Genomic DNA, 25,963 nt, shown 5'->3' with positions numbered 1-25,963 from the left:
ATGTTGATCTCGGCTTCAGTTCTAAAGTTTTCTTTTTTCTTTTTTTCCCCTTTTGATCCTGGGATTTATAGTTTAAGCCCTTTTCTAGTTTCAAGTGAGGAAAACACATGTTTAGCAAGCACAAAATGTGCCAAGACGAGGTATTTCTTTGATGGTGTTACGATGATTATGAAATTAGATCTTGTGCATAGGGTGTTAAGCACCTCATGGGCCCTGGCTGTGTGAAGACCGTATCATTAATTTTGGGAAGGATGTGTGATGAATGCTCATAAGGCCCTGTAGGTCCTGATTTGCAGTGCTTACGTCACGTGTCTGAGAGGCTCTAAAGTGATTAAATGGGATTTGATCATTAGAAGCAGGCAATACAATTCTGATTAATTACTGAATACACTGCAAAGTGCTACGTGTACTCTTTTACAGATATTTCTGCTTTCACGGGGGTATTCACAAAGCAAGGTCGCAGTGGATGAACCTCGATGGCTTTTTTCAAAGAATACTGCAAGGTCTAGGTGAGATTTGTGAACTACGATCCGATACTTGAATTAGGCCTGGTACACCCTGGTTTGTCATTTGTGCCACCCAGCACTGTGTTCCTGGGTACCAGCCTCATGCATGAGCCCTGCCAGGGTTTTCATCCAAACCATGACACGGATTGAGGGCTGCAGTTGTGACCAGCCAAGCAAGGACTTGCTTAACCTGACGTGATGCTAAATAACCTTGGATAATGCAAGACTGTTGATGATGTAGGGTGAGCTGCATCCATATGTATAGCTTCTGTTTAAAGGAAGAGAAACTTGAAAGCCAGAAATGTGCTTTTGGCGAACCTGTGAGCCTCATGTGTGCTTGGTGGATTTGGTAGTTTAAAAAAAAAAAAAAAAAAAAAAAGTTATTCAGCCTCACAGCCTGGTGCTTTAACCACCAACCAAAAAAATGCACTTTTTTTCTTGGAGCTTCTCACCAGATTGTTTTAATTCCTCTGTAATCTTAAACAATCCGATGTCTATTATAACCTATAAGCATCATCTCTGCTTACTCTTTTTTTTTTTCCCCTATTATAAATAAGGAGAAAAACAAACAAAAATCCCACCAGGATGTATTTCTTGAACATCAGGTCCCTGTATATGTGTATTTAAATACTGGTACTAATGTTCTTACTGGATTTTTACTCTAGTCTCCCAGCATTACGAGGAAAGAAAGGCAATTGTGCAGTGAACTGGTTTGTTCTTTATGCAAAGGCATTGCTGTAAATTGGTTGCATTTTACAGTGTTGTCTCCCAAGAACATCCTTTGATGTACAGCCACGGGCTTTAGAAATGAGAAAAGGCTCCTAGAGCATGAAATAATTGGGTAGAATTTGGAGACGTGAGGTCAGAGCCATCGGCATGATGCTTATGCTATAGTGACATTCCCTCTGAGTGTCCCATAAGTTTTGGACACTGCCATAGCATGGAATTGATTTAGGTATTTAGGTCTGGCCTGCCTGGAAAGGGTAGGACTCCAAAAAAAAAAAAAAAATTCATAGCAGTGCTAATTCAAGGTGCGAACCAAGTGGACAGCTGGATTGCAGCTGGTTCTGGAGGTAATTCGTCTAGGGATAGATGTGAGAATTGCTAGTTTTGGAGTTTGTAGGTGCTTGTTTCCCTCCTGTTGTGTTGCTGTTCTGGAATTAATGCTGGGTGGTGTGTGAAGCGCCGTAGGTGCTCTCAGGTTGACAATTGGGAAGGGGCATGTGTGCATCCCCTCTAATCCTTGGGGAATGTTTTAACCAGAGCTTTTCAAGGAATCTGCTCCTGTCTACTTGCAGAGGCAATCCTCAGTGCCTGCAAAGGTACTTGAAATGACTTTTCTATCTCTGTGTGGAGGGGACACATCCTGGAAAAGAGCAGCTGAGCCTGCAAAGTGGCCATTTCCTAGCACTTTGGTTATGGCACTGATTTTGTCTGGAAAAGAGAGCTTTTGCAATGTTTTCATTTTCTTTATGGTTTAAAAACAGGTTTAGAAATTGCAATCAAAATATAGGGTTCCCCCTATCTCCCTGATTCATCCCTAAGCTCTCATTAGAGAAGGTACTCATCAAGTCTTTGCTGTGCACTGGGCACCGTGATTAGTGCAGAGGGGGAAAAACACAAATCAAGGAATTTATGGGGAGGCTTGGAGTGATGTGGAGCGAGCCGCAGCGTGTGGATGTGCATCTTCACAGCGAGCCGTGGCCCTAATGGACGGTGATGCTAATGACACAGGAGCCCCCGTGGTGACACGGCTCGTTTGGAGCTGTTGAGTGCTGGGCATCACTTGGCTTTCAGGAGTGAGCTATTCCTGCTTGAATTACAGCACTCTGCTTGATAACAAAGAGGTTTTAGTTACCCAGGATTGAATCTGGTGCATTCCTGAGCATCTACTGGGTGGCTCTGTGTCCATCAAGGACCAGATGAATCTTCAAGGTCACGCTGGGGAGAGATGAGCTTCTTTCAGCTTGTGCAGACCCCATCTGTCTTGTGCTCTCCCTCCTCTCCCATTCATGCGCTTCCAAGCAAGCACCTCTGCTTTTTATTTATTTATTTTATTTTTTATAAGCTCCCCAGCACAAGTAGGTTATTGATTTTAACTGAAGGGGAGTAATTAATCATGGTACTTATGAGGTGAGTCATTTATTGCAGCCTGTCTGCAGGGATGGCGAGAGAGATGGTTGCTCCTCAGTTGATCAAGGAAGCCTGATGTGGGTTAATGGCACATGGATTACTGTGCTGCTAGGATATATTTGCCGAATCTCTGATCTTGGGCAGTTTAACTTTTAAAGAGCAGCAGGCTCCCAAGTGCAGAGCATATTTGTTTCTATCAAGTGTTTTTAGCTACCAGAGTTGGACCTATGGAGTAGCAATGCCTCAGCAGTTGCTGTTGGTGACCCTTTGACAAGCTATTTCTTGCTGGGCAAAGCATGAGGACCTTACTAGAAAAAAGTCTAACAGAAGGTCTAAAAAAGTGACCTCAAGATAACATCCCATCACGCACACTTTTTTGCAGCTGCATCCCATATCCATGCCCTTCTCTTCTTCCACCCATAGACCCCACAGATGGGTTGGAGATGTAGCAGAGAAAGCTTCAAGAAATAAATTGCAATACGCAACTCCCCTGCTGCCTTCTTATTGTTAAAAAGAAAAAAAAAATGATTAAGAACTAGAGAAACCCAAGGGGAACAGGCAGTCTGTAAATGACTCGAAGGATAGTAGGAAGTAATATATCCTGTGGGCAGTGGGATAGATTTTTGTCCTTGTCATCTCACTTGCTTTGACCAAGAGATTGTAAATGGGTCATTTTTGAGACAACCTGAGTGGCAGCAGGAAGGATAACAGTTGAAACACATTTAAATTTGATATAATTGCATAGACAAAACAGTAAGTATTTTTTAAGGTGAGAACCTAAGCATGTGTTCATGTCTTCATTTGTACTGATATAAAAAAGGATGAGATCATATCTAATCAAAGCATCCATTGCTTACTGATTTAGTCTTGCAGCTGCATATGAAGCATTATTTGCAAAGCTTTACTAATTTTGTTTGGGTTCTACTTGGCCAAACTTAAAATATGGTATCTAATTCAAGGGAGCATGTCCTTTAGTTGCACAAGTGCACAAAGTCAATGAGATTTGCCTGTGTCCTAAGGGTGCTGGTGCAGGCAGACCTGAATATATGGGTGTTAAAGTCTGTGCATTAGCTTTTCCTTGAGAATTGGGATCGTTGTGTTTGGGACAGCCAAAAAAGCCCCAGAGCCAAATATTTTGAAGGCTTAATTTAAAAAGTCATGGAGTATATTTTTGTTATACAAAGTATTCCTTATAGTCTAAGCAAATAAGAATCATTTAAGGTTTATGCATTTTAAGTTCTCTATATTAAAAACTTACGGGATAATTAGCCTCTAATCAGTCAATGCTATAGAGTAACTTCTTCCAACAGCAAGCAAGAGCTATTTACTTGCTTATAGCTATCTCATTTCCTTCTAACATCTCTTTATTGGCCTGTTATAAATCCATATGATGGGGACCATAACTGCTGCCTCTAGGAATATATTTCGAACACTCAATTATTCTTTGATATGTAGTTGCTTGTAAGTTTTGATTTCCATGAAAATTTGCTATGTAATACTGTGTTCTTCAGAGGTTTTCCATGTTTAAGATGGATGCGTAGCAGTTGATGATTGGAGCCCTGACGTTGATTTCTTGGTATTTATGGCTTTGTCAGTAGGAAAATAGATCAACAGCTTCCCCACTTCCCCCCACCATCATGTTGGGATCTGTTTTGAAATACAGAACCTGCGCATGGAGGAGACCGTAAAGAACCATCATTTTTGTGCAAAATGATAGTAACCCACTAAATAACTTTTGATTTTTGTCTGTTTTCTTTGACTAGTCACTAGTGACTTTTGTCAAATCCGCATGCCCCTTGAGATGCCCCTATGTGGGTCAGAAACACAAATGCAAACAAACCCATTCCCACATACAGTCTGGGACCTGGTTCCCTGGGATGCGTTGTTCATCAAGATGATGGAAAATGTTTCGATTCAGCTGTTTTCTGTCAATATGCTGCTTTATCAAAATGGAAATATTTTGGGGAACGTGTCAGTTTTGACAAACTGTTTTGATGGATGAAGTCTAAACAAATTGTTTTAGTGTTTTATGTTGTTTTGACACAGACATCTCATTTTGACTCTGTCATTTAGACCTTTATAACAGAGTAACAATTTATATTTATGTGTTTATACCTTTATAACTATAAATACTGCATCAAAATTATAATGATGACAAATTTAAAAGAAAACACCAAAGTGGAAAGGGTTCTGTGTTCTTATAATAGGCTTTTTACCTTTTCAAAGACTGCATGTCTAAATATTTTCTTAAAAAACAAAAAAACAAAAAAACAACAAAAAAAACCCCAAAACTTGTCAAAGTCCTGAATTCCTTTTTTTTTGGGAAATAGGTAGTTTTTTGAGGCACTGATGAGAATCGTCCAGGTCCTGTCGAGCTTTAGCTACTTTTGCTAAATGGTTTTGTTTGGTTCCAGTCCCCGAAGGGGCTGAAATTTTAACAGCAAGATTAGTTGGTGCAGCGAGAGTGTTGTTGCTTAACAGGTTTATCTGAGTGATTTTGAACCATTTTGTAAAGCCATTTTAAGACACTGTTCCTCACTTCCCATGCAAGGAAAGTTAATCTCAGCACCATTTAGAGGTCATGGAGGCCGTTGGGGATTCTGTGGTGGAGATGTTGGCAGGTTGCTGGAGAACCCAGAGAGAAAATTGCAAGAATAGAAGAAAAGCAGGAAGAGAGAGATGATACCAGGATGTATTATGTGGCAAAACAAGTGGGAACAATATTATTTGGGGGCTATTGAGAGCTCTCTGTTCTTGATAGAATTGAGTCCTGAGGATGCACCTTGGCTCCGCTGTGTGTGGTCCTGGTCTTTGCTGAATAACAAGCACTTCTGGAGGATTTCTGTGACTCGAAGATGCTTTAAAATCTTTGGCCTTGGAGCTACAGAGGTGTGAAAGCAACTGACTGCGCTGGCTCCGAACAGAGCTGAAGCTGAGCCCAAGGCAACCGGTACATCTGTGTCAGCAAGATGCAGCTCCAAAGCAGGGTGCTGGTGTCGACGGGAAAGAAAAGCAGTTACAAGTTTAGGGAGCATCACTTTGAGCGATGCCTGCCTTGCGTTTGGGTCAAACTCTAGCTAATAAGGCACAGGCGCTGAAGCTTTTCCCATGGTGAGAGCATCGCTAATACGTGTCTCCTCTCTGGATTATCTAGTGTTTAATCGTTCAGTTCAGCTCATACTGTGGCCTTTGCATCAGTGAGGGCACCAAATTGAGTCTTATCTTCTCTTTTTCTGCTGCGCTGTCTCGAGTCATTGCCCTTCCCTCTGATAAATTGGATTGCTGTTGACCCCTAGGATCTTAGAGTGCGGCACAATCTCATATTCCTCATTTCTCTGCACAGCAGGCCCCATGCAGGACCACCGCACTGGCACTAATATGACGTTAGGCCTCGGAGCAGTTGTGAGAGTCCTGGGATTTTCTGTCAAGCTCCGTGTCTTCACAAAGCGTCAAACACTCCTGCTGTAGAGGACCAGCGAATGCGGTCGTGTCCCCATCGCCTTGGTCAGCCCTCATTCCGTAGGGTATCATGCCCAAAGTAGCCCCAAGTGTAGCTAGAATGTCTCAAATGCCTTTGTGTGACTGGGCTTGTTTTGGAGCTGCATCGTGACATGAGTGACAGTCCCTTTCCAAGGTGTCCTCCTCACAAACAAGCTGTGCCTAGTGAGGGAATGTTGGGCTTGCAACAGCATGGGTAGCCTTGAGTCCTCATCCCTCCTCGGAGTGGATTTTATGCCTGAGTAAAAGTCTTCCTCCCAGAGTCAGAGATTCCCTGGATTGCAGAGAAATAGGGGTGTTTCCTACCACACCGTGCAGGCAGAAGTAGTGGGGACTTTACTACTGACTTTGGGGATTTTTGACATCTTTTTGAGCATATGCAGGTCAGCAAGAGCAACACAGATGAGGAGGAAAGCAATCGTGCTTGTTCCTCCCACACTTTGCAGCTGGAGGAGATCTATCAGGGTATTTCCATTTGAAGTTGGCAGCTGCTTTGTCCTGCATGGCTCTTGCAGAAGGACCTGCCTCTCTGTAGGACCAGAACCCATTTGGAAGGGATTTGTCAAGAAAGGTGTTTTTTTTTTTTTTTTTTTTTTTTTTTTTTGCCACATTTCCTGTGTGTAAGTGCACACACATGTGTCTCCTCTGGCAATTGGGGACACTGTCTGAAATCCTGGAGAAGCCTTTTGGCTTCTGTATGGGTGATGTTTGCAATTGTCTTCTATGAGGATCAACCAGTGCTTCCTGAAATGGATGCTCTGATTGGGCACTCGTGTTAAACTGCCAGCTCTTTGTTTGAATATTCTTGCTTGACATCTTGCTTGGTCCTTAAAGGCTTTTGCAGGTATTGTGATGATTCAGAGTTGCTTTTTTGCTGCTTAAAATGAGTGTATTGTAATGGCTTGCACTGCTGTACTGAGAAGCCCTGGTCGTGCTGTGCAGTAATAGTGCACGTCCCTGCTCCTAAAGATTTTCAGTGCAACCTTTTCTTTCCCAGAGGTGAAGGAAAAATAAAATAAAGCAAAACCACAGCTAAGAGGCTTGCCTGAGGAGATTGCTTCTGATCTAGAAGTGGGAGCCGTTTGACTTTTCAGATGAGCTGTTTTGGTCTGAAAATGAAGTTCAGCTTGGCCCTTTTGAACTGGGGAAGTCTGTAACGCTGGTTTCAATGTTGTTGCTGAAGATTCAGTCTTACTTAGGTGTCAAAAAGTGGGGAGTGGAAGTTTCCTAAAAATGATGAAGGATTTGGGGTGCCCATGTTGGAAGATGCAGAAGAAGAATGGGGAACAGCCTGGCAGAAAACAAGATTGGGCATGGTTATGGCGTCTCAAATCAGGCATCTGGAAATAGAGGCATCTAAAACCTGTTGTCGACTGAAAATCCTGACACTTTCTTTCCCCCCTGCCAGCTTTGAAAGTTCGAACCAAGTTCTTTTTATCACATTTGTCAGTCATCAGTAAGGAAGCTCTGGCATTCAGAACTTGGCTGACAACTTTGTGGGCATGAGCCAAGACGAAGTTCAACTTGCACCTTTCTGCGATGCCTCCAGGGCTGTTCACAGTCAGAGGCAGAAGCTTGTGCTAGAGGGGTTCCAGTCTCGTTCATTATGGCAATTACTGTGCTCTCGCTGATGCCAAAACTAAGCTCGTCACTTATATCCTAATGTAGGTGGACAGGAGCTGACGAGGTGCATGCGATGGGAATATTGGAAGAGGAGGCACTGTGTATAAACCGTTTCTTCTCAGGCTAGTCCTTCATCTTAAGTATTGGCAAGGTCTTAGGTCTCCCAGGAATCACAGCAAATCACAATTGCAAAAGAGTTTTGAGCAGTTCCAGGTCAGTTTCTGCATTACTTTGTAGAGGTTGAAGTTCGGTGCTTTAAAGTCTGCTAATTTTAGATACAGTTAAATGCACTTGCAAAGTGTTTAGCTCTATAAAGTAAATGCATAGTTTTAAGTGACATGGGAAAAAATGGTTTTCAGAGAAGGGGCACAACTCAGAAATGACATCTAGCTATATTAGTTCTCCTTGTCCATGACCAACTGCTTGGGTTGCATGAGATAGTGAAGGTATAAGTTGAGCATGGGCCTGAGTTTATGCTGGAATCCAAGTGTGCCAAGTGCTTGAGTGCACATGCAAGCGTGTCGTGCTTGGTTTTGTGCCAATAAACAGGACTTTGTCGGAGAAATGCAGCAGCTGATCCCCATGTCTGGAAAGGTCTGTGGAGTCAACATGCGTTGAGTTTTCAAAGTGCGTTGACCTCCCAACATAGTTTCTGTGCAAATCCAACATAGTGCAGAGCTTATTGCTCCTGGTTTCCATGAGTATTCCACTTGGCTTCCTTTGAGACAAGCATGGGGGCTGCCAAAATTTTGCTGTTTTGGAGCTACACTCTGCTACCAGCCTGCTTGCTATTCCTGACCTTCCTGAGTTCCTTTATGGGGTAACAATCTTTAAACCCTGAACCTAATCGTTTGTTTAGAGGAAAGTTTTTAATTTACACATGATTGTGATATTTTTCCCCTTTTACAGGTGTCACTATGTTTTAGACCTATATCTGTTTGCTATTTAACAAATAAGTAAATTTTGGGGGAGAGAGAATATTTCTGATGTGATCTAACCCCCATTTATAGGCAGGGGAGACTCAAGTCTGTTTTCTGGGTTTCTGATTGTGAATGCACAGGATGAATTGGAAGAGGCGTCTGAATCTCTGAAGCGGAGTTTTGCTGCATTGCCCAAGGGACGTTGGTGCCCAACTTCCACTACCTCTAACAAGAACTGAAGACCAAGAATTTCATTCCCTGAGGCAGCATTTACCCATTTCAGTTTAAATTTTCTCTAATTGTATTGATGTAGACTCCTAAAAGAAAAGAACTACTTATGACTTGTGATGTTTGGCTCAAAACAAATAGCCTGGCAAATTTTGTAAAGTGAACTAGATGTTCCTGGTAAATTGTTCAAGTTTTTCTTAACGTGCAAGTTCATTAATACTGCTGACTTATGATGTTCTGAAGGTTGTTTTTTTTTTTTTTGGCTTTGTGGCAAAAAGCGCCTGGAGTTCTGCTATGGTCCTGCCGAGGAATTGCACGTTTGCATAACTTCTTTTCTCTGAGGCCATTAGAAAACATAGAAAGAGACCTTATAAATCATATCTGAGCCTACGTGGTAAGCAGGAAATGAGGAGTTGTGCAAGCAGGGACTAATTTTGAATGAGAGCGATGTGGATGATAAGCCGCAGTGCTGTAAATCACTGCCGCTGCCTGCAGCAGAGCCAGGTCTCCTTCCTTTGCTTTGGGATCTGGCTGCACGTGCTTGCAAGGGTGGCCCAAGGAGCTGAGCGAAGAACCAGGTTTTTTTTCCCTAGTCTGAACTTTGGTTGCATCCACAAATTTAAACACATGGCTGCAAATCCCAGGGCTGCTAATCCTGGAGGAAATCTTTTAAAATACATGTGATGAGTCCATTGCAACGGGCCATGTTATATTATTTCTTCTCTTTCCCTATGCTTCACAGCAATCAAAGAGAAATACGTGGACTGGACGGAGTTTCTCATACATGATTTGACAGGCGCCCGGACTGCACCTGCAAATTTACTGGAAGGCGTATGTATTAGATTGCAGTTTCTCTCCGATAACGTGTCGCGGTGTTCGTGCTGCAGCGGTGTCCCGTGTGTGAGGGTGCGTGCTTGCAATGTCCATGTGCCGTGAGTGTGCTGGAGCCAGCGCCAGCCGAGAGGCAGCCCTGAGCTCCCCTGGCTCTGCTTCTAACCAAGATACGGGGTGGTTTGTTTTGCCTTTTATTTCATGAAGATTAGTGCTTGTAAAAGCCTGGACGATGAGGGAGAGGGTTGAGGGAGCCAGTAGCAAGGAAGGTACAGCCCTTTAGGACCCCTTTAGCTCTACCAAACTGATGGCCCAAGCTTTTGAGTCTGATCGTGGTTGGAGAGAAGCTTAGGTTGATGGGGAACATGGTCGGGCTTGTGTGTGTTTAGAAGTAGCTTCCTGAAGTCTTTCTAAAAGGGCATCTCCTGAAAGCCTATCTAAAAGGAGGAGTCACATCTAGCAGGGAAGCAGGGTGAGATGCTGTAAACCAGTAGCCACCATGAGAGCACAGGAGATATTTCTACAAATGCACCCAGATGGCCAAGTCCGTGCAGCACATCCATGGGGACTCTCACCCTTGGGCATCCTTTCTGTGAGCACTTGTGTTGGCCTTTGGGAAGGTGGGGCACCTATAGGCACTGTTTTTTCTCATTTTATCCCTCATGCATAACCAGTCAGCAGGGTTTTCTCAACCCTGACTAGTGGCAGCCTTTGCATTGCCCATGTCTGCTGCCACCTTTTTGTTGGACATTGCTAGGCTCCCCCTTCCCTTTGGGTAAGCAAAGAAAAGATGCAGTCTTGGGCCAGAAATGCAGAGAAATCAAGCAGCGCTGTGGCTCGAAACACTCCCTAGTTCTTTGGTAGTGTTTTATGCAGTATATGTGTTCAGTGGCGTCCGTGGCATGTAGTCTGTGTAACTCCCTGTTGACAGATTTGCTGTTCGTGAGTGCTGCAGACTGTTGTCATGTTGTTAAATCAATATGCGATGATACTTTTCCGTTTTTTTTTCTTTTTTTAACATTCTAGATATGCATATAAAGAGTTGTTGCATTATGGTAAACGTTAATATTTCATGCAACCCAGTTATTCATTGTATCCGCTCTGCTCTCTGGGGGAAATGACAACCCCATTGGCTTAGGATTTAGTGCACAAATCGGAGAGCAATATTAACATTTTTTTTTATTGCTAGGGATCTATTATTATAAGTTAAATCATTACACTGTCGTTTAATGTTAAAAAATGTTTTGTTGCAATAAAGCTGCTGTATGTGGGGAGAAATCACGTGGAAGTAGATTTCCATGATGTTATTAACATTTGAGACTGTATTTTTCCATTAAATAATATTTGAGGTGATCATACAGCTGTTCCTAATACATGCAACAGAGGAGGGCTTATAATGGCAAATTTGCTGTTCTGAGTAATATCTATTAATCATAGAGCGGGTTAAAGCTGTACGTGTGATTACATTTTAGTTAACTTTAATGGAGTTTTTACCAAATTCTCATTCTATCACCTGTGTTTCTGGCTTATTAAAATGGAAATTGATTAGTTGCATTTCAGAATTTTAATTATTTTCAAATTTTTGATTATTTTCAAAATTTGACTATTTTCAAGCTAAAAGAGATTTTTCTCTTAAAAAATAAAGCTTTCGGTCTTTTCTTTTTCCAGTTACCCTTAGAAAGAACCATTCACAGGCTGACTCTGATTTACAAAATAAATATTTTCAAAATACCCTGAAAGGAATATATGCTTTAATTCAATTGAAGTCATACAAACACATGCACATACAAATTGACCCAATCGTTTTCATATTTTGCCTATGCTTAGCATCTCTCCTAAGGACATCTAAATCTTTTTTGGGAGGAGGATTTTCAATTCTTGGACTATTTCTTAGTGCTGCTCCTAAAATCCTGAAATTGAGAAATAAACCTGCATTAAAAAAAATAAAACATTGAATTTCAACAGTTGTAGAGCGGAGCTTGATGACACAAACAGGCTCACAACTGCAAAACAAAAATGCAGAAGCACAAAGGGATGGTTTTGGAAACCATCTCATCATTTTTTAATGCATGCAGTTGGCAGCTTTGCAGGTGTAAAGTTAAGCATATGTGCAAGTGATTACAAAACTGGGATCACAGAAAATACTGTGTGTGGGCAAAGCATCTTTCACTGGCGTTTCTCGGTGGCTTGACCCAGAAAATCCTGTGTGCCTTGAGTTAGAGCCGAAGCCCATGAGAGCTGGTGGGAATCTGCTGTTGGCCTTGATTCCTTGGGCTTTGGAGAAACGACTGTCTTGCACCTGTGGAGGTGGAGAGCATGGTGCTATCCATGTCTGCAGGGCAAGCTCACCTTTTGGGTAGGAAATTTCAGCTTTCACAGAGGGCTTTCAGGGCCATAACTAGTTGCTGTTTAGGTGAATACGAGGGTCCAGTCCTGTGATTGGTTCTTATCAACTGGAATCGATGAGAATTTGGCTTGAAATCCCCCAAAATATCTGGGCCTGGGATCATTTGGGAGCATCGTAAGGGTTTGTGCCTTATGAGCTGTTCCAGCTTTTATTATTCTTTATTTTTTTTTATTGTGTTGTTGTTGTTGATGTCATTTGAGGAATTAGCACAACTGTTGTTTTCTGTTTTACTTCTGAATTTGCACTTGGAAGACATTGGGTAAAATAGAAGAAGAACAGACTGTTTGCTGATCGCTTGGATGATGGTGTGAAAAAACAAAAATAATCTGCTGTCATCTGTTTCCTTGAGAAGTCTTCAAATAAAGTTTAAAATAAGGAGTTTTGCTTCTATTCAAACAGCCTCTGCGAGGAAAAAACCCTGTAGACCTCATTACAGTTGATTCCTTAATAGAGCTGCAGGATTCCCAGAATCCCTGTCAGTACTGGATAGTTAGTGTGGTTGAAAATGTTGGAGGAAGATTACGCCTTCGCTATGTGGGATTGGAGGAGACTGAATCCTATGACCAGTGGTTGTTTTACTTGGATTGCAGACTTCGACCAGTCGGTTGGTGTCAAGAGAATAAATACAGAATGGACCCACCTGCAGGTAAATAATCCCCTGAAAATGCAACTTCTGTGCTCTGCATTTGCTGACATGCGAAGATATTTGTCAAATATGCTCTTTTTTCCCAGGATTCACATTGCTTTGAGTATAGTTTCTACCTGAGCAGGTGTTTTTGGTGACTGTTTCCCATCGCATGTGAGTGGGAACGATGACCCCCGATGGTGTCGTGGGGTCAGTCCAGGTTGAGGGTCTAACTCAGGGTCTCCTCATTCTTCAGAAATGCTTCTTTTTCGTCGTTGGCGAGGTAGGGAGTCAATGCTCCCTTTCACTACTAAATTGGATGCAAACAGTAGAGAACATGAATATCACTCACTACGTTATTTGAGTGATTTTTCATGGCAGAGAAGCAGCTTTTGATGGATTGTATCTGAGCCCTCTTGTCCTGTGTAGGTTTGGTAAATCAATATAGCAATGGCTCTAATCACCTATGTATGTCCTCTGTGTTATTCCATTATCCTCTCACCTTTCCTGCTTTTATCTGCTTTCTTTCCTTCTCTCTCTCTCTTTTTCTTTAGCTTGTCCTCTTGCTAGGTTGGTTTCTTTGCCGGAATTGTATATACTTCTTCTCTCTTTGATTTCCATGCTTTTTGAGTTTCTGTATCTGTTTCTCTTCATCTGGCATATTTTCTTTCCTGCTCATTTCTTTGGCTATTAGCTCCAGCTATTAGTGAACATTCTTACAAATGAATTCAGATCTTCATCTGATCTTTATCGTAACTTCCATTGGCTTAAATGGACGTGCAATTGCTTTACATCTTCTGAGGCTGTGTCTCACTGGAGGTCCCCTTGGGTCTGAACACTCCCATTTGCTCATGATTCCTCTCCTCCTGAATACTTCCACCAAGAATGTTTCCTTGAATCCTTCTGTACTGCCCAGTTGTTGGGTTCTGCAATTGAGGGAATAACTAGTCAGAAATAGTATAATTTTAAATTTTTTTATCAGTGCCCCAGAGATCTTTGCTATCTCCAGGAGCAAAGCAATGCTGCTTGTTGCACCTCTGACACTGATCTATGCTGGCCATTTGATGTCAACACAGTCATTAAATGAATAAATAAATATATATAGATATATATATATACACGCACACACACATATAATAATATATATATTTTTTCTCCTCAGATGTGTAACCAAATCCAAAATAAGCTTCCTTACTAGTACAAATCAGCAGAAACCCCTTGACACAGACCCACTGGTGGTCTTACCTCAACTGTTCATGCAGGAAGAGATTGTCTCATTTTTTTAGGTTACTTTCTAGTTAAAGACAAATTGGCAGTCATTTTAATTCCAAACTCCTTGTTAGCCTAAATACAAATTGACACAGTGCACTTAGCTCAATTACCTGCAACACTGTCACTTAAACAACAGCCTCAGTGCTCTTTTAACCATGTGATTTAGTGTTTGTAAGCATAAGTTAACTGTCACTGTCTAATAAAATGCACACATAATACTGCTTTCTGATTATGGAAATCATTAGAGTTTACTTTATCTTTCAAAGCCTATTGACTTCTCACCAGAAAAAAAAAAATCACTGATTTTTGAGCAGAGTGACACAAAATGCCACCTTCTTTTTTCCTGTGCCTCACTGCCATAGCACAATAGAAGATGGATGTCATAGCAGGATACATAAAAAAAAACTCTATAGAGGCAATGATGTCCTGGGCCAGAGCTTTATTTAAAATGCATGTTTTTTTTTTTTTTTGCATTATTTGACCATCAAGGTTAACTCTTTGGGGTCTTCTCAACAACGAAGAGTTCTGGGAGTTATTTCCCCATATTTTCTGTGCTGTCACACCATGAAAGCTTCATAAAAGATGGGGCTGTTGGGACTTCTGCTGGTCTGTGCTGAAGGCAGCTGAAGCAATAAGCAGTCATTTAAGCTGGAAAGGGAAAGTTGAGGAAGGTCGATTCCCTTCCTGCACTTCAGGCAAATCTGAGGAAATGTAGAACTGGGGCAACAGGTCTATAAAATAATGAATGATTAAATGAAGAGTGAACTTCTTAACACTCACGACCGCTGTATCTGCTTTAAACAGACTTGAAATGTATATTCCCATTAATAATCTGACAGGCAAGGAATGCAAAATACATCCCGGAAAGGTTAACATTTCCCTTTAAGTGTGTGTAAATTCATATGCATATCCTTGATGTCTGTCTGAAGTAGCGAGTTTCGATATAGTGGAAGTATAAATACATCCACTTCCAGCAAGTGACTCTGCAAATCCTATTTTGATAAGGTCTTAAATCTGTTGAGATCAGAGCATAAAATTCTCTTGTACTGTCAGTGCTAGGTGAAAACAGTGCTTGCCAATTCCTTCTTTTTATTTATTTTTTATTTTCTCCTTTGGAATTGTAAGATACTGCAGTAAATCTTTGCTTGCCAGCAAATATATTTGGTTATTGGATGTGCAGAATTTAAATATAAATTGGGCCAAATGAAACAGTGATGTAACTGTGGGAAGCCAAGCTGACAAAAGGAAAGCTTCCTGCTATTCACTCCCTATCAAGGTTCAAGTTTATTATTGGGTAAATGTTCATTTTCATTTTAATAATTGGTGCAATCTATCTACCTATCTTGTCTCTTTAAGGCCTTGATATGAATGCTCTGCAATAACTTGTTAAGGGCAGGATAACAATATGTTTTCTAGGGCAGAAGTAAATCCAATATAATGTTCTTCCTCATTATATTGTTTCCTACATTGTTTCCTTTGATGATTCATAGGCGTTTCATGGCAATGAATCATGAAGGGATGATTAATATAATGAATTAATGATATTAGACCTGCTTAAAGAAACTCACTGAAAGCAATGTGAATCTACACAAAGACGTTGCCAAAAAGAATTACAGTGAGCAGAACTCGTTAAGGATTAGTTGTTGTGTTTGTGTGATGATCTGGGTTCAGCATGATACCGACAAGTATGTCTAGGTGGAGACTTAGCTGAAATGTTCCTTGCCTTCTCACAACTATCACCCTATAATAAAAGGAACAAAAAGAAACCTTTCCAATAAAATGAACCGAAGTTTTGGTCAATAATAAATAATATTGTCTAAAAACCTGATGCTCCTCAGTCTGCAAAATATCGGGTATTTTCAGAACTGAATACTGGAATTGGAGAGTGGGGGATTTTTTTTTTTCTTCAGATAATGAGAAAGTTCCTTATTTGTTTCTTCAGCAGAACTTGAGGAATGTGTATTTGTCTGGGATTTGTCTACTCTGGGATAAAAAAAAAAAAAAAAAAAAAGAATTTCCTCAAATATGCCCCTTCTAGTTGCTTTCGTGTTGAATTTAACCACATTGTACAGCTTCAGATATATACACTGTTCATTTTATTCTGAGTATCCATTTCCCTGACACAGGGACTTAAGTTTTTCAAAAATATTTTATCCCTGAACAGTCACCTTTTTTTGTTTTTCTTTTTATCATCCCTTTAGATATCTATTCTCTGAAGACTATATCTGAGTGGAAATGCGCTCTGGAAAAATCCCTTAATGATGCAGCAAACTTTCCTCTTCCGATGGAAGTATTCAAGGTAAGAGATGCAGAACCCACAGTGAATAAATGCTGTGTGATGTTTAGCAGCTTGTGCTAAAACTTTTTCAAGGAAATGCTTGTTCATTAGTGTAACCATGGCAAAAGATCACAAATGAGATGTTGGTGTAAAGAGGAGTTTTGTTTTGGGGAACTGGCATCTTGTAGGCAGTGATGGAGTGATCAGCACTGATTTATGCAGCATCATTTTTGCTGCATTTTGTTGTATTAGGCCTGTGCAAAAGGTATCATGGACAACATAGCGCCAATTAAAAGTAAAGTAATGTTAAGGTGGGCATAACCTCACCAGCTTTCTGGAGCTTTGTACCTCAATCTGTGTGTGGTCACACGTCACAAGGCAGAGCAGCCTCCTTCGGGGCCCTGTTATGGGTAGATAATTTGCTTCCACGCTGTTGCTTGCCTCACCCTGGGTTTTTAATAACTAGAGATCTGCTTCAACCCCGAGGCACCAGCTTTAATATCATAGAGTCATACAATCGTTATGTTGGAAAAGACCTTCAAGATCATCGAGTCCAACCGTAAAGCCTTTAACTGTGCTTGTTAAACCACGTCCCTAAGTGCCTCATCTACACCCAATCTGCACTAGGCTGGAATGAAACCCTTAATTTGGGAAATAGCCAAGGCCATGGCTCCGGGCAGGAGAAGGGGGACGACCGTGCACTGGCTTTTGGCACAACCGGACGCTGGAGCAGCCCATGTTGTGGTGGGAAGGGTGCATGGAGGGTGTTGAGCTGTTCTCATGCAGCGCTTCAATCCATGGGCTCTGTTAAACTGCCTCGATCTGCGTTTGCAGCCTCCGGATGAGAAATGCTTTGTGTAGGGCCAGGATTAAATCACAGTAGGAAATGCCTAATGCGTAAATCTTATTTCCATCCATGCAAAAAAGTGAAAAGAGTTTCTGACGAGGATTATAATTTTTTTTTTTAAACTCTCCTCTAAATTTATAAGTTGCAGCTGTTTTGGTGTCTCTTCTCCTCATGCCCAATTTGTACCCAGTTATTTTCATGATTGCAGGAGGGCAATAAATTGAAACTCTGCACATCCTAGCACCCTATGGTTGGAGGTTTGCAAGGATGTTCTTGTGGGACAATGCAATGTGTTGAATGCAAAGCTTCCCTGCTGCAGGAGTGTGACTCTGGGGCTGTGCATGACCAACAAAAAAGGCAGGAATGAGACTGTTTGCAGTGTGAATGCCCAACACAAGGGGAGCTAAACTCAAAGTCATATCTAAGTCCCTGATTCTGGGCTCAGGAAAGCAGGATGTTAAATAAATTTGATCTACTTGGGAGCATCAGTTTAGTCTGTGCTCTAGATCTGAGGGCAGGAGATGAAATTTGAATCATTGGACCAATAGACTTTGGTCTGCAGAGCTACTCTAGGCTAAAGCAGGGGGAGGTTCAGATGCGGGGATCGTCCACTTTCCTCCTCATATCCACGGACAGAATTCCTCGCTCACTGCTGAGGGATTTTGGAGCCATTTCAACTCCTGCCTTCCTCCATCCTGTTTTCCTTAGCTGAATTTTAAGAGAGTAACCACCTGATGTCCCATCATTGCAAAGGTCTGTGCAAGCCTGGCAGTGCAAATATTTTTATGGTCTGACCCTAGAAGATAAGATGATATTTATATTCTCTTCAAGGAGAATCCCATATCCTAGCACATAGTGTTGATTCCAAAGGGCTTTTTTTTTTTCCCCTCTTCAAAACCAGCACAGAACTAATGTCTCTACACAGTGTCAGGGGACTCTGTGTTACTCTAACTGTCATGTGTTAGATGAGATACAAAACACAGGGTTTGACAGCTGGCAACTGTTCAAGATCTTGGTTTCCTGGAAAGCTAGAAATGTTTACTCGGATGGACATGGCATCCTGCACACTGAGCAATTACATCCAGCCCCTGCGGAATTCCATGGCGAGGAGAACGTGGTGCATGTGTGCTGGCTCTGCAGACACGAGTGGTCCTTGCGTGTTTGCTTTCCTGGATTGAGACTCAAATTACTGGTGTCATTAGAGTTGTCCAAAACCAGGGGTAGCATCACTAATCCCATGGAAAAGCGGATCGTGGTGTTGTGGGGTAAGCAGCTCCCCTTATGGGCTTAGCAGCTATTAGCACTTGTGCTTGATGCTTGTCATTGCCTGCCCTGGAAGTTCTTTGCAAAGGTCAATCCCAGGTTTATCCTTAGGGAAACCTCAACTTGGAGCAAGGAAAGGACACAGCCAAAATTCACATTCTGAGACTCCAAGCAGAGGTCACAAGCCCCTAGGCCACACAAGCTGGTTGCAAAGCATGGGGAAGGCTGCGGAGAAGAAGGTCTTTCTTTCTGGTGCTATTTTACACTTGACCATATGTTGGAAGTGTTTTCAAAATGCTTCAGGGTCCTTTGAGAAGGAATGTGATGTGTAACTGCCAGAAAATGTTGCTATTATATAACTGTTAAACATAGTGTTTTGCAAACTGCACCTCCTGGAATAAGTGTGGTGGCTTTTTTTCTTTTTTTTTTTTTTTTTTTCTTTTCCTTTGCGAAAGTGCTTTGCAACACATCCAGTGTTTTGTCATCCCTTCCTTTTCAGGAAACAAGTTGATCCTTAAAGAAGCCTAAATAAAGAGAGGATTTTCAAGGGTTTTGGGAGCATAAATTTTTCTGAAAGGCCAGAACCCAAGGATAGATGTCCTCTTCTCTCATCTGGGAGTAATGCAGAAGTGGCCAACCTTAGCTTGGTATCCATTACAAACTATGGCTCAGGCTTCAGAGGTCACCTGAAAAACTGCTCAAGGCTTTAGGTATGGAATAAGGGTGACCAGACTGCTGTCAAGGCTTAATTTAAAGTTATGCATTACTCCATCAGTGCCTGCCTCAGTGATGGCTTTGCTAGTGCTTTTAAATGGAGATTGCAAGAGAAAGCCAGACCTTTTAGCTATAGGACTTATGAATCAGTGTATTTCTCTTAAATGTAGAGTCCTGCAGCTTCAGTAAGATGAAAGTTGGACCAGATGATGGGCTTGGGTCCCCCAGAGAGGTTGTTGTTGTCCTGCAGATCTTGGTCTCCTGTGTCTGCTGGCCTCATATAGTGGGCTTCGGTTCCTGGAAGCATCTCAGATCCATCCCAGACCGTTGTGTGGGCCACTCAATCCTGTCCAGGGAGTGGGATGCCTCTCATCCCTCTATAGATGCTGCATATGGGCAATATGGACATGCTGTAGGTGCAGGTTTCTCTCTAGTCCCTATAAAGTGGATCCCAGTGACTTGCCTGGATGGAGCTGTCTCCTACCACATTTGCAACCCAAACTCTGAGTTACTTGAAGAATACAAACCACCAAGAGGAAAGGGAATTTTTCTAAGATAGGTTTTAATTTCTGATTAACACCTAGTATGTCATTTTGGTCTTACTTCTCTCAATTCCACCCTTCCAGTCCTCTTTTCCCAAAGTTGCTTTTTTTTTTTTTTTTCTTCCCCCATCCCTGGAAATTATTATTTCCCTAGAAGAAAAAACAACAACAACAAAATGTTGCTTTGCACTATACCCAAAGCAGTGTGCCCCTATTTCTAATAGAGATGAATAATAGTATTAATTAGTGCAAAGACAAATAGTCTTGAGTAATGGGTATGTCAGCCAGGATGTCTCCTAAGGAAAGTGATCACTGAGATGGGAACTGTTTCCTGAAATCTGGGCTTGCTTCTGGCTGTACATTAGAAAATAGGAGGAGAAATACTAAACAGGTCTTGTTTATATATTGTTTATATATTTTTATATATTATATTTTTTATATATTTATATTTTTATATATTATATATATTGTTTATATATATAAATATATATATAATATAAATATATAATAAAAATATAATATATAATATATAATATATAATATATATATTTTTTCTGATCAACTGAATTGCATGGTTTCAGCATGCAGTTTCAGATAGAATATTTCCTAAAAGTTATGATTAATTTGAAAGAAGGACAACATTATCTCCCCAAAGTTCACAGTAAATTTATGAGGTGTTTGATGGTATTTCCTTCCATTAGTGGGCTCTTCTGGAGCATTTTCTCTGGTAGCTAGCAAAACTCAAGGAGCACTTTTTGCTCAATCCTGATCCGGGCGGAAGGACAGATGTAGAAGTCCAGCAGGGCTTTTTTTTTGGCTCCAGCCCGCATAATGGAGGGGCATGTGCGAATGCTGCAGGTTCACCTGAACGTGTGTCTGGTTTTGCTTGGAAGCTGAATTCCACTGCAGGCCCTTGTGGCTTCTCCATGTGCTGATGACTTGGCCAGCCTGTGCTGCGCGTGCTGCACTTTAATGATCCACGAGTCACCACGTCGTTTGCAGGCTGCCAGATTATTTATACTCCATCTGTTCGTCGCCATCCGTGGTGTTCATCAGCCCTTCTCTCTGACTGCTGTGCTAGGAGGCACATACCAAGTCTGGTTCTTCTTGTTGCCTCTTGGCTTACTTTGTCCTCAGCTCATTAAGGTGTTTATCTTTGTAGGACTAATAACCATCATAGAATCATAGAATGCTTAAGGTTGGAAGGGACCTCTAGAGGTCATCTAGTCCAACCCCCCCTGCACACACAGGGTCAGCTTGAGCACGTGGCACAGGACTGCATCCAAGTGAGTTATCATGAGGACTATCTCGCAGAGGTCCTTATAAATGTACCTCTGTGGTGGCTTTTGGAAGCTCAGATGTCTCTGTTATCAATGTCATGGGGCCAAGATGGGGTCTGGTGGTCCCTCTGTGGTCCATGGACATTCATGAGGTCTCAGTGGGAGTCCACTGGGGAGAGTAATTCGTGGAGGCAAAAAAAAAAAAAAAAAAAAACCCAGCCTGAGGTGCCCTCAGGGTCTCTTCAGCAGCAGCATATGAAAGTTGGAATTCAAGCAGGAATGCTGGATGGTGTTCAAGTGCAGCAGATGGGCTGAATGGGGACAGGATCCCGCAGCCTGCTGCCTTTCCCATCCCTCTGGCTGTGCATTTACACGCACATTTTTCTTTCTTGGTCCATTCCAGAGGTCTCTGGCCACGTGGAGATGCTAGCAAAGGGCACGTTCCTGTTTGCTTGCTCCATTTCAGATTGGTGTAGGGAAGCTTTTGGGTGAAGACCCAAACTCTGCCTTCTTCAGCATGCTTGGGCATGGCAGTGCTCTCTGGCGAGGGAGGCTTGCGTGCAGCTACCACCAGATTCACCTCCCACCCATTTAGATAGATGGATAACTCTTGAGTACCACTACAGATGGATGATTTGTACTGGAGAAAATAGAAGCCAACTCTGGCCCCTTGTGACCCCGCTGAATTTGTCATGATCTTCTCTCCTGAGAGAAATCAGTAGGAATTCACTAATAGTTATCACTGATGTGACATAAGCGAGGGCAGACTCGGTCCAAACAAGTGGCAATGAGGACTCGCTCCCTCTTACCTTGGTACTTGTTGAGGGGTGCAAATAGAGATGCCGATGGTTGTGTTAGGAGCATCTAAGCTGAATGCCTCGGAACAAGGCTGCTTTGTCCACAAACACCCAATGCTATAATAGTGCTGGAAGCCATATAAAACGGATGCAAATGCTTCTCTTTTAACCCTACCTCTGCCACTGGTGTTTTCATGGCCTGGACAAACGAAAGCGCATGCTGCGCAGGAGGGGATCTTTGCCTCAGTTCCATCTGCAGCCAGATAATCTATACAGAGAAGGTGTCTTTGGACTGAGACCGACTACTCTGCAATGTTGCTGTTTCTATGGAAACTTATTTTTATTCAACAAGAGGAGCTTAAAATCCGTAGGGCTGGATTTGGTCCTAAGGCAGAAAGCATGCAGCATTTTTAGGTGCCCTTTGGTGGATTTCATTGCTGGCTGTTGGACAGATTCCCTCAACTTTGGGGTCAAAATAACCTTTAATGCCTTTTTCCCCAGCGCTTTTTCCTCTTCATCCCACCCCAGCACCTCTACGTTTTGGCCTCCCCTGAATTGCCCTGATGCAACTGAAGGGCTGTTTGTTCACGTTGTGTCTCACCAGGGGAAATTCTGCCTCCCTGCAGAGAGGGTGTCTTTGGGGAAAATTGCTCCATGTTTAGCAAAGGAAGCTGAAGAATTGCAAACAATACTGATTCATCAGCAAATAATGCAGAGTACTGTATTTTGGGAGGATTTTTTTTTCTGCTCAATTAAAAAATAAATGCCAGATTCCTGTAGAGGCAGTTTAACCACTGCTATTGCAGTGTTTGTGACTGGTTACCACACATGAGCTTTGTGATTAAAATTAGGCTATTAGAAGCAGCCGGTTTCTTGGGGAATTACAGAAAACACTGAGGGAAGCGATTACTTTCAAAATAAAAACTGAATCAAATAATATGTTTCCAGTTACACCAGATGGGGCTTGCTTTTTCTGCATCTTTTGGTAGGGTAAACCAGGAGATGTGATTGAAGGCAATAGAATTTAATACTTTTACAACTGGTGAGAATTAAAGGAGACTCAGGTCAGCCATCTATTAATTGTTCGCTCTTCCTAGTCAGCCTCTTGCTTTGCGACTTTTCAGCACTGAGACTTAATCCTGAATTTTGCACAATATCTTAGTCTCGCAATTAACGTGGACCACAAGGGCTCTGAATTTTAGAGTATTTGAAGATCGGTTTAAATAAGTTTTCTTTTTGAACTATGAATTATGCAAGTTGCTGGTCCAGAATAAGACATCTTCAGTGTTGTGTCTTGAGCAGGATGGGCTACAAATAATCATTTCACAGGTCGGAAGGAGATGCTCTTGCTTGGATAGTGGGCACAGCAAGCGGAACCAGCTCGTTGTGCAGCTTCCCAAAATGTCATGTTCAAAAGTAGCTTGACCAAATCCTGCTGCTCTTCATTATCTTGTGGGGTATAAAGGTACCAGAGCTCCATCCTTTGGTGGCTGGACCACTGCTGTTATATGGACACACATGAATGTTATATGGATTTGGGTGTATCTACACTTAACTGATATTGGTTGAGTAGACATAACCAAATATTGGATTTATCAGTGTACTTAGGTGCCAAAAGCTGCAAGTTACATCTGTGTTTTTTGAAGGGTATTTGTTGCAGTCAAAGCCTAGTGCCGGTGCTGAGTGGAGGCCAGTGATTTTATTATCTTAAATGTGTAATCCTCAGAGACCATTTCCAAAATCCTACCTGGATCCTTCAGAGTCTACATATTTTTGTAAATCTGTTTCCAAATTGCTTTTGGACATCTAGGCTCCAAAGCCACCATGATGTTTTCAAAACCTCCACTGCTTGTGAGTCAAAAGATACGGAGGAGAAGATCATTCAGCTCTCAATACCTAGAGGAGAGAGCTGGGAGCTAGGAACGTTCAAACACCAGGACCTCCATCGAGAGGGAAATAAGTGGGGAAGAGCACAACATAAGTGATGTTGGGCAGTCCTCCCCTTGCAGTCACTTTTGTTAAGCAATCTTGCATCGCTTTGGATAGAGGAGGAGAGAGCAGTTCATTAACCAGTGTTTCACTTTGAGGCTAATACTAATTAAAAGCCTTGCCTTCACTTTAGGGGAACCTATTCTTAGAAATTATGTAAATTAATTGGAGTTTTGAAGAGGAGCATATGCCGAATTCTGAGTAATTCCCTGCTGACTGAGACAACTGCGGCCCTGGGGCCGCAGAAGTGTCAGGATCTTTTTTCTCCTCGTGTCTACAGAAATCAAACTCTGTTTCTGTTGAGTTTGGTGATTCCCTTTAAATACCCAAGGGAGATCAAATACCCAGACCTTAATCATTTTTCTGGGAGATATGATACAAAGACTTTTCCTCCCTGAACACTTCCCCATCTCAAAAATAATAATTGAGGCTGAATTTTATTTCTACAGCCCTTTCCCAAACAAACATACGTTCCTGCTTCAAGAAGAATTTTGACCCCCAAAAGGGAGAGGTACCCAAAATACCATGAGTTCCCCTTGGGAGTTTACTCTTGCTGTTCATCTAACAGGAATGATCTCTGCGTGTTGTGGTGAGTGAGGAGGAAGAATCAGGAAGATCTGACCCTAGGATATATAGTGTGTGAAGGAAATAAGCTTTTGAAGTAAAATTGCTTTAAAATTTATTTTCTTTTTTTTTTTCCTGTGGATTATTTATTCCCTTTGAAAAAGGCCAAAGCAAATAGAAGCAGTGGAACCAAAGAAACCGATTCAAGTGAAAATGAGAAGCAATCTTGCTTAAGTACTTCCGCTTCAATCAACAAATTAAAACCTTAAAACTTTAAAAAAACAAGTAGTTTCATTTTTAAGATAAACATTATCAAGTACTTTGGTGGATCTAGGTTTTTTATTTATTGAAACAGGATACGAGCATGAATCAAATGCAGATCTTTTGATGTGAAAATGTCGCTTGCTTACAGATGTACATTTGGCAAAGTAGCCTTTTCTTTATAGCCTCATCCCAAGGAATAAGATGCTCCCAAACGGGGATGCTGCTGCAGTGAAGGAAGCAGCCTGCCCATCCGGATACTTTCCGTGTTTTTCGGTTTGAAATTCAGTGCTGATGTGAGGTCTGAAGTTTGCAGCCATCATGTTTTCCTAGACAAAGCCTTTTCAGGAGAAAAGATGGCAATTTTGATAACCAGCCTCTCTGATGCATCCCAAGTACTATCCAACCCTTATTTACAAGGAGCTAGATTTTTTCCTTTATTCCACAAAACATGCTCAGTTTAAAGCTGATAGAAATAGCAAAAATTGCAAAAATGTTTATCTCTAACAGTGCTAGAAATGCAAGTTCCCAAAATAGAAGTTGTCAAGTCTACAGGTAAGACTTGGGGGAAGAAATTATAATAATGTACAACTGCAGATTAATATAAAATCATTTTAGAAGGAAAATACAGCATGTAGCAGTGAATGTAGATGGGGATGACATTGCTAACTGCTTATCAGATATTAAGTTTTTTGCATGTATTTCGGATTGTATTGTGCATCTGTGTTAACACCTCCATTTATATTAGTATTGGGTAATATACAGATGGTTTTCTAAGGCCATTTCATTCAAATTAACACAAAATACTATTGTTACATGCTTTGAAGTTAAGATACCAACTTACCTACCTTTTAAGCTGGTGTCTCGATGGGCTGTAATCTAATACGTGATGCAAAATAAACTGGTGGCAAATTAGGTGGTTGAACCTAGGTTCCACCTTTGGCCTTCTGACCGGAGAGAAGGTTCCTCCATCTTTAGTACCTGGAGACCAGCACTGGTGCTTATCTTGATGTCCTACAGGAAGCAGCCATCCTCCCATGTGTATGTCCATCCTGGGCTGCTTTGCCCAGGGTGTTGGTTGTAGCACTGACACCTCTGGACTGGCCTCCTTGGGCTGTAGAGGCTGGCAGAGGTCCCTCTTGGTGAAGAGATTTTGCCCAGGGGTGGTTTTCAGACAGCTGTTTCTCTAGGTGAGCCGGAGGAGGGCTTGCTTTGGTGAGCATGACCCCCTTGATCTCTGAGTTTAGGTGCAGCAGGTGAGGTCAGTGCATCATGGTGCTTGAGATCTAATGGGTTTGGTCCTGCAGATCTATACCCCAGAAACAAAGTTGTCCAGGCTTCCTCTCTTGCGGCTGAACTAACTTGAAAAGATAATATTTAAATTC

The 25,963-nt window shown here is 41.8% G+C and overlaps 1 protein-coding gene across 2 annotated transcripts in view; it reads left to right on the top strand.

Moving 5' to 3' along the window:
- Positions 1-25,963, top strand: part of SFMBT2 (Scm like with four mbt domains 2) — a 92,364-nt gene that overhangs the window by 32,062 nt on the left and 34,339 nt on the right. The window contains exons 5-7 of one of the 2 annotated variants that reach the window (XM_088523970.1): positions 9,651-9,739; positions 12,546-12,792; positions 16,245-16,342. In XM_088523970.1, the coding sequence (XP_088380096.1) occupies positions 9,651-9,739; positions 12,546-12,792; positions 16,245-16,342 (434 nt within the window). Of the gene's footprint in view, positions 1-9,621; positions 9,740-12,545; positions 12,793-16,244; positions 16,343-25,963 lie in introns of those variants that run through there. The other variant, XM_088523971.1, reaches the window with a different exon arrangement.

The sequence above is a fragment of the Tinamus guttatus genome, unplaced genomic scaffold (genome assembly GCF_059628265.1).
Source record: "Tinamus guttatus ecotype Peru unplaced genomic scaffold, ASM5962826v1 Tinamus_guttatus_pri_ptg000201l, whole genome shotgun sequence".
Taxonomy (NCBI): domain Eukaryota; kingdom Metazoa; phylum Chordata; class Aves; order Tinamiformes; family Tinamidae; genus Tinamus; species Tinamus guttatus.
This window is presented reverse-complemented; position numbering and strand designations above follow the sequence as displayed.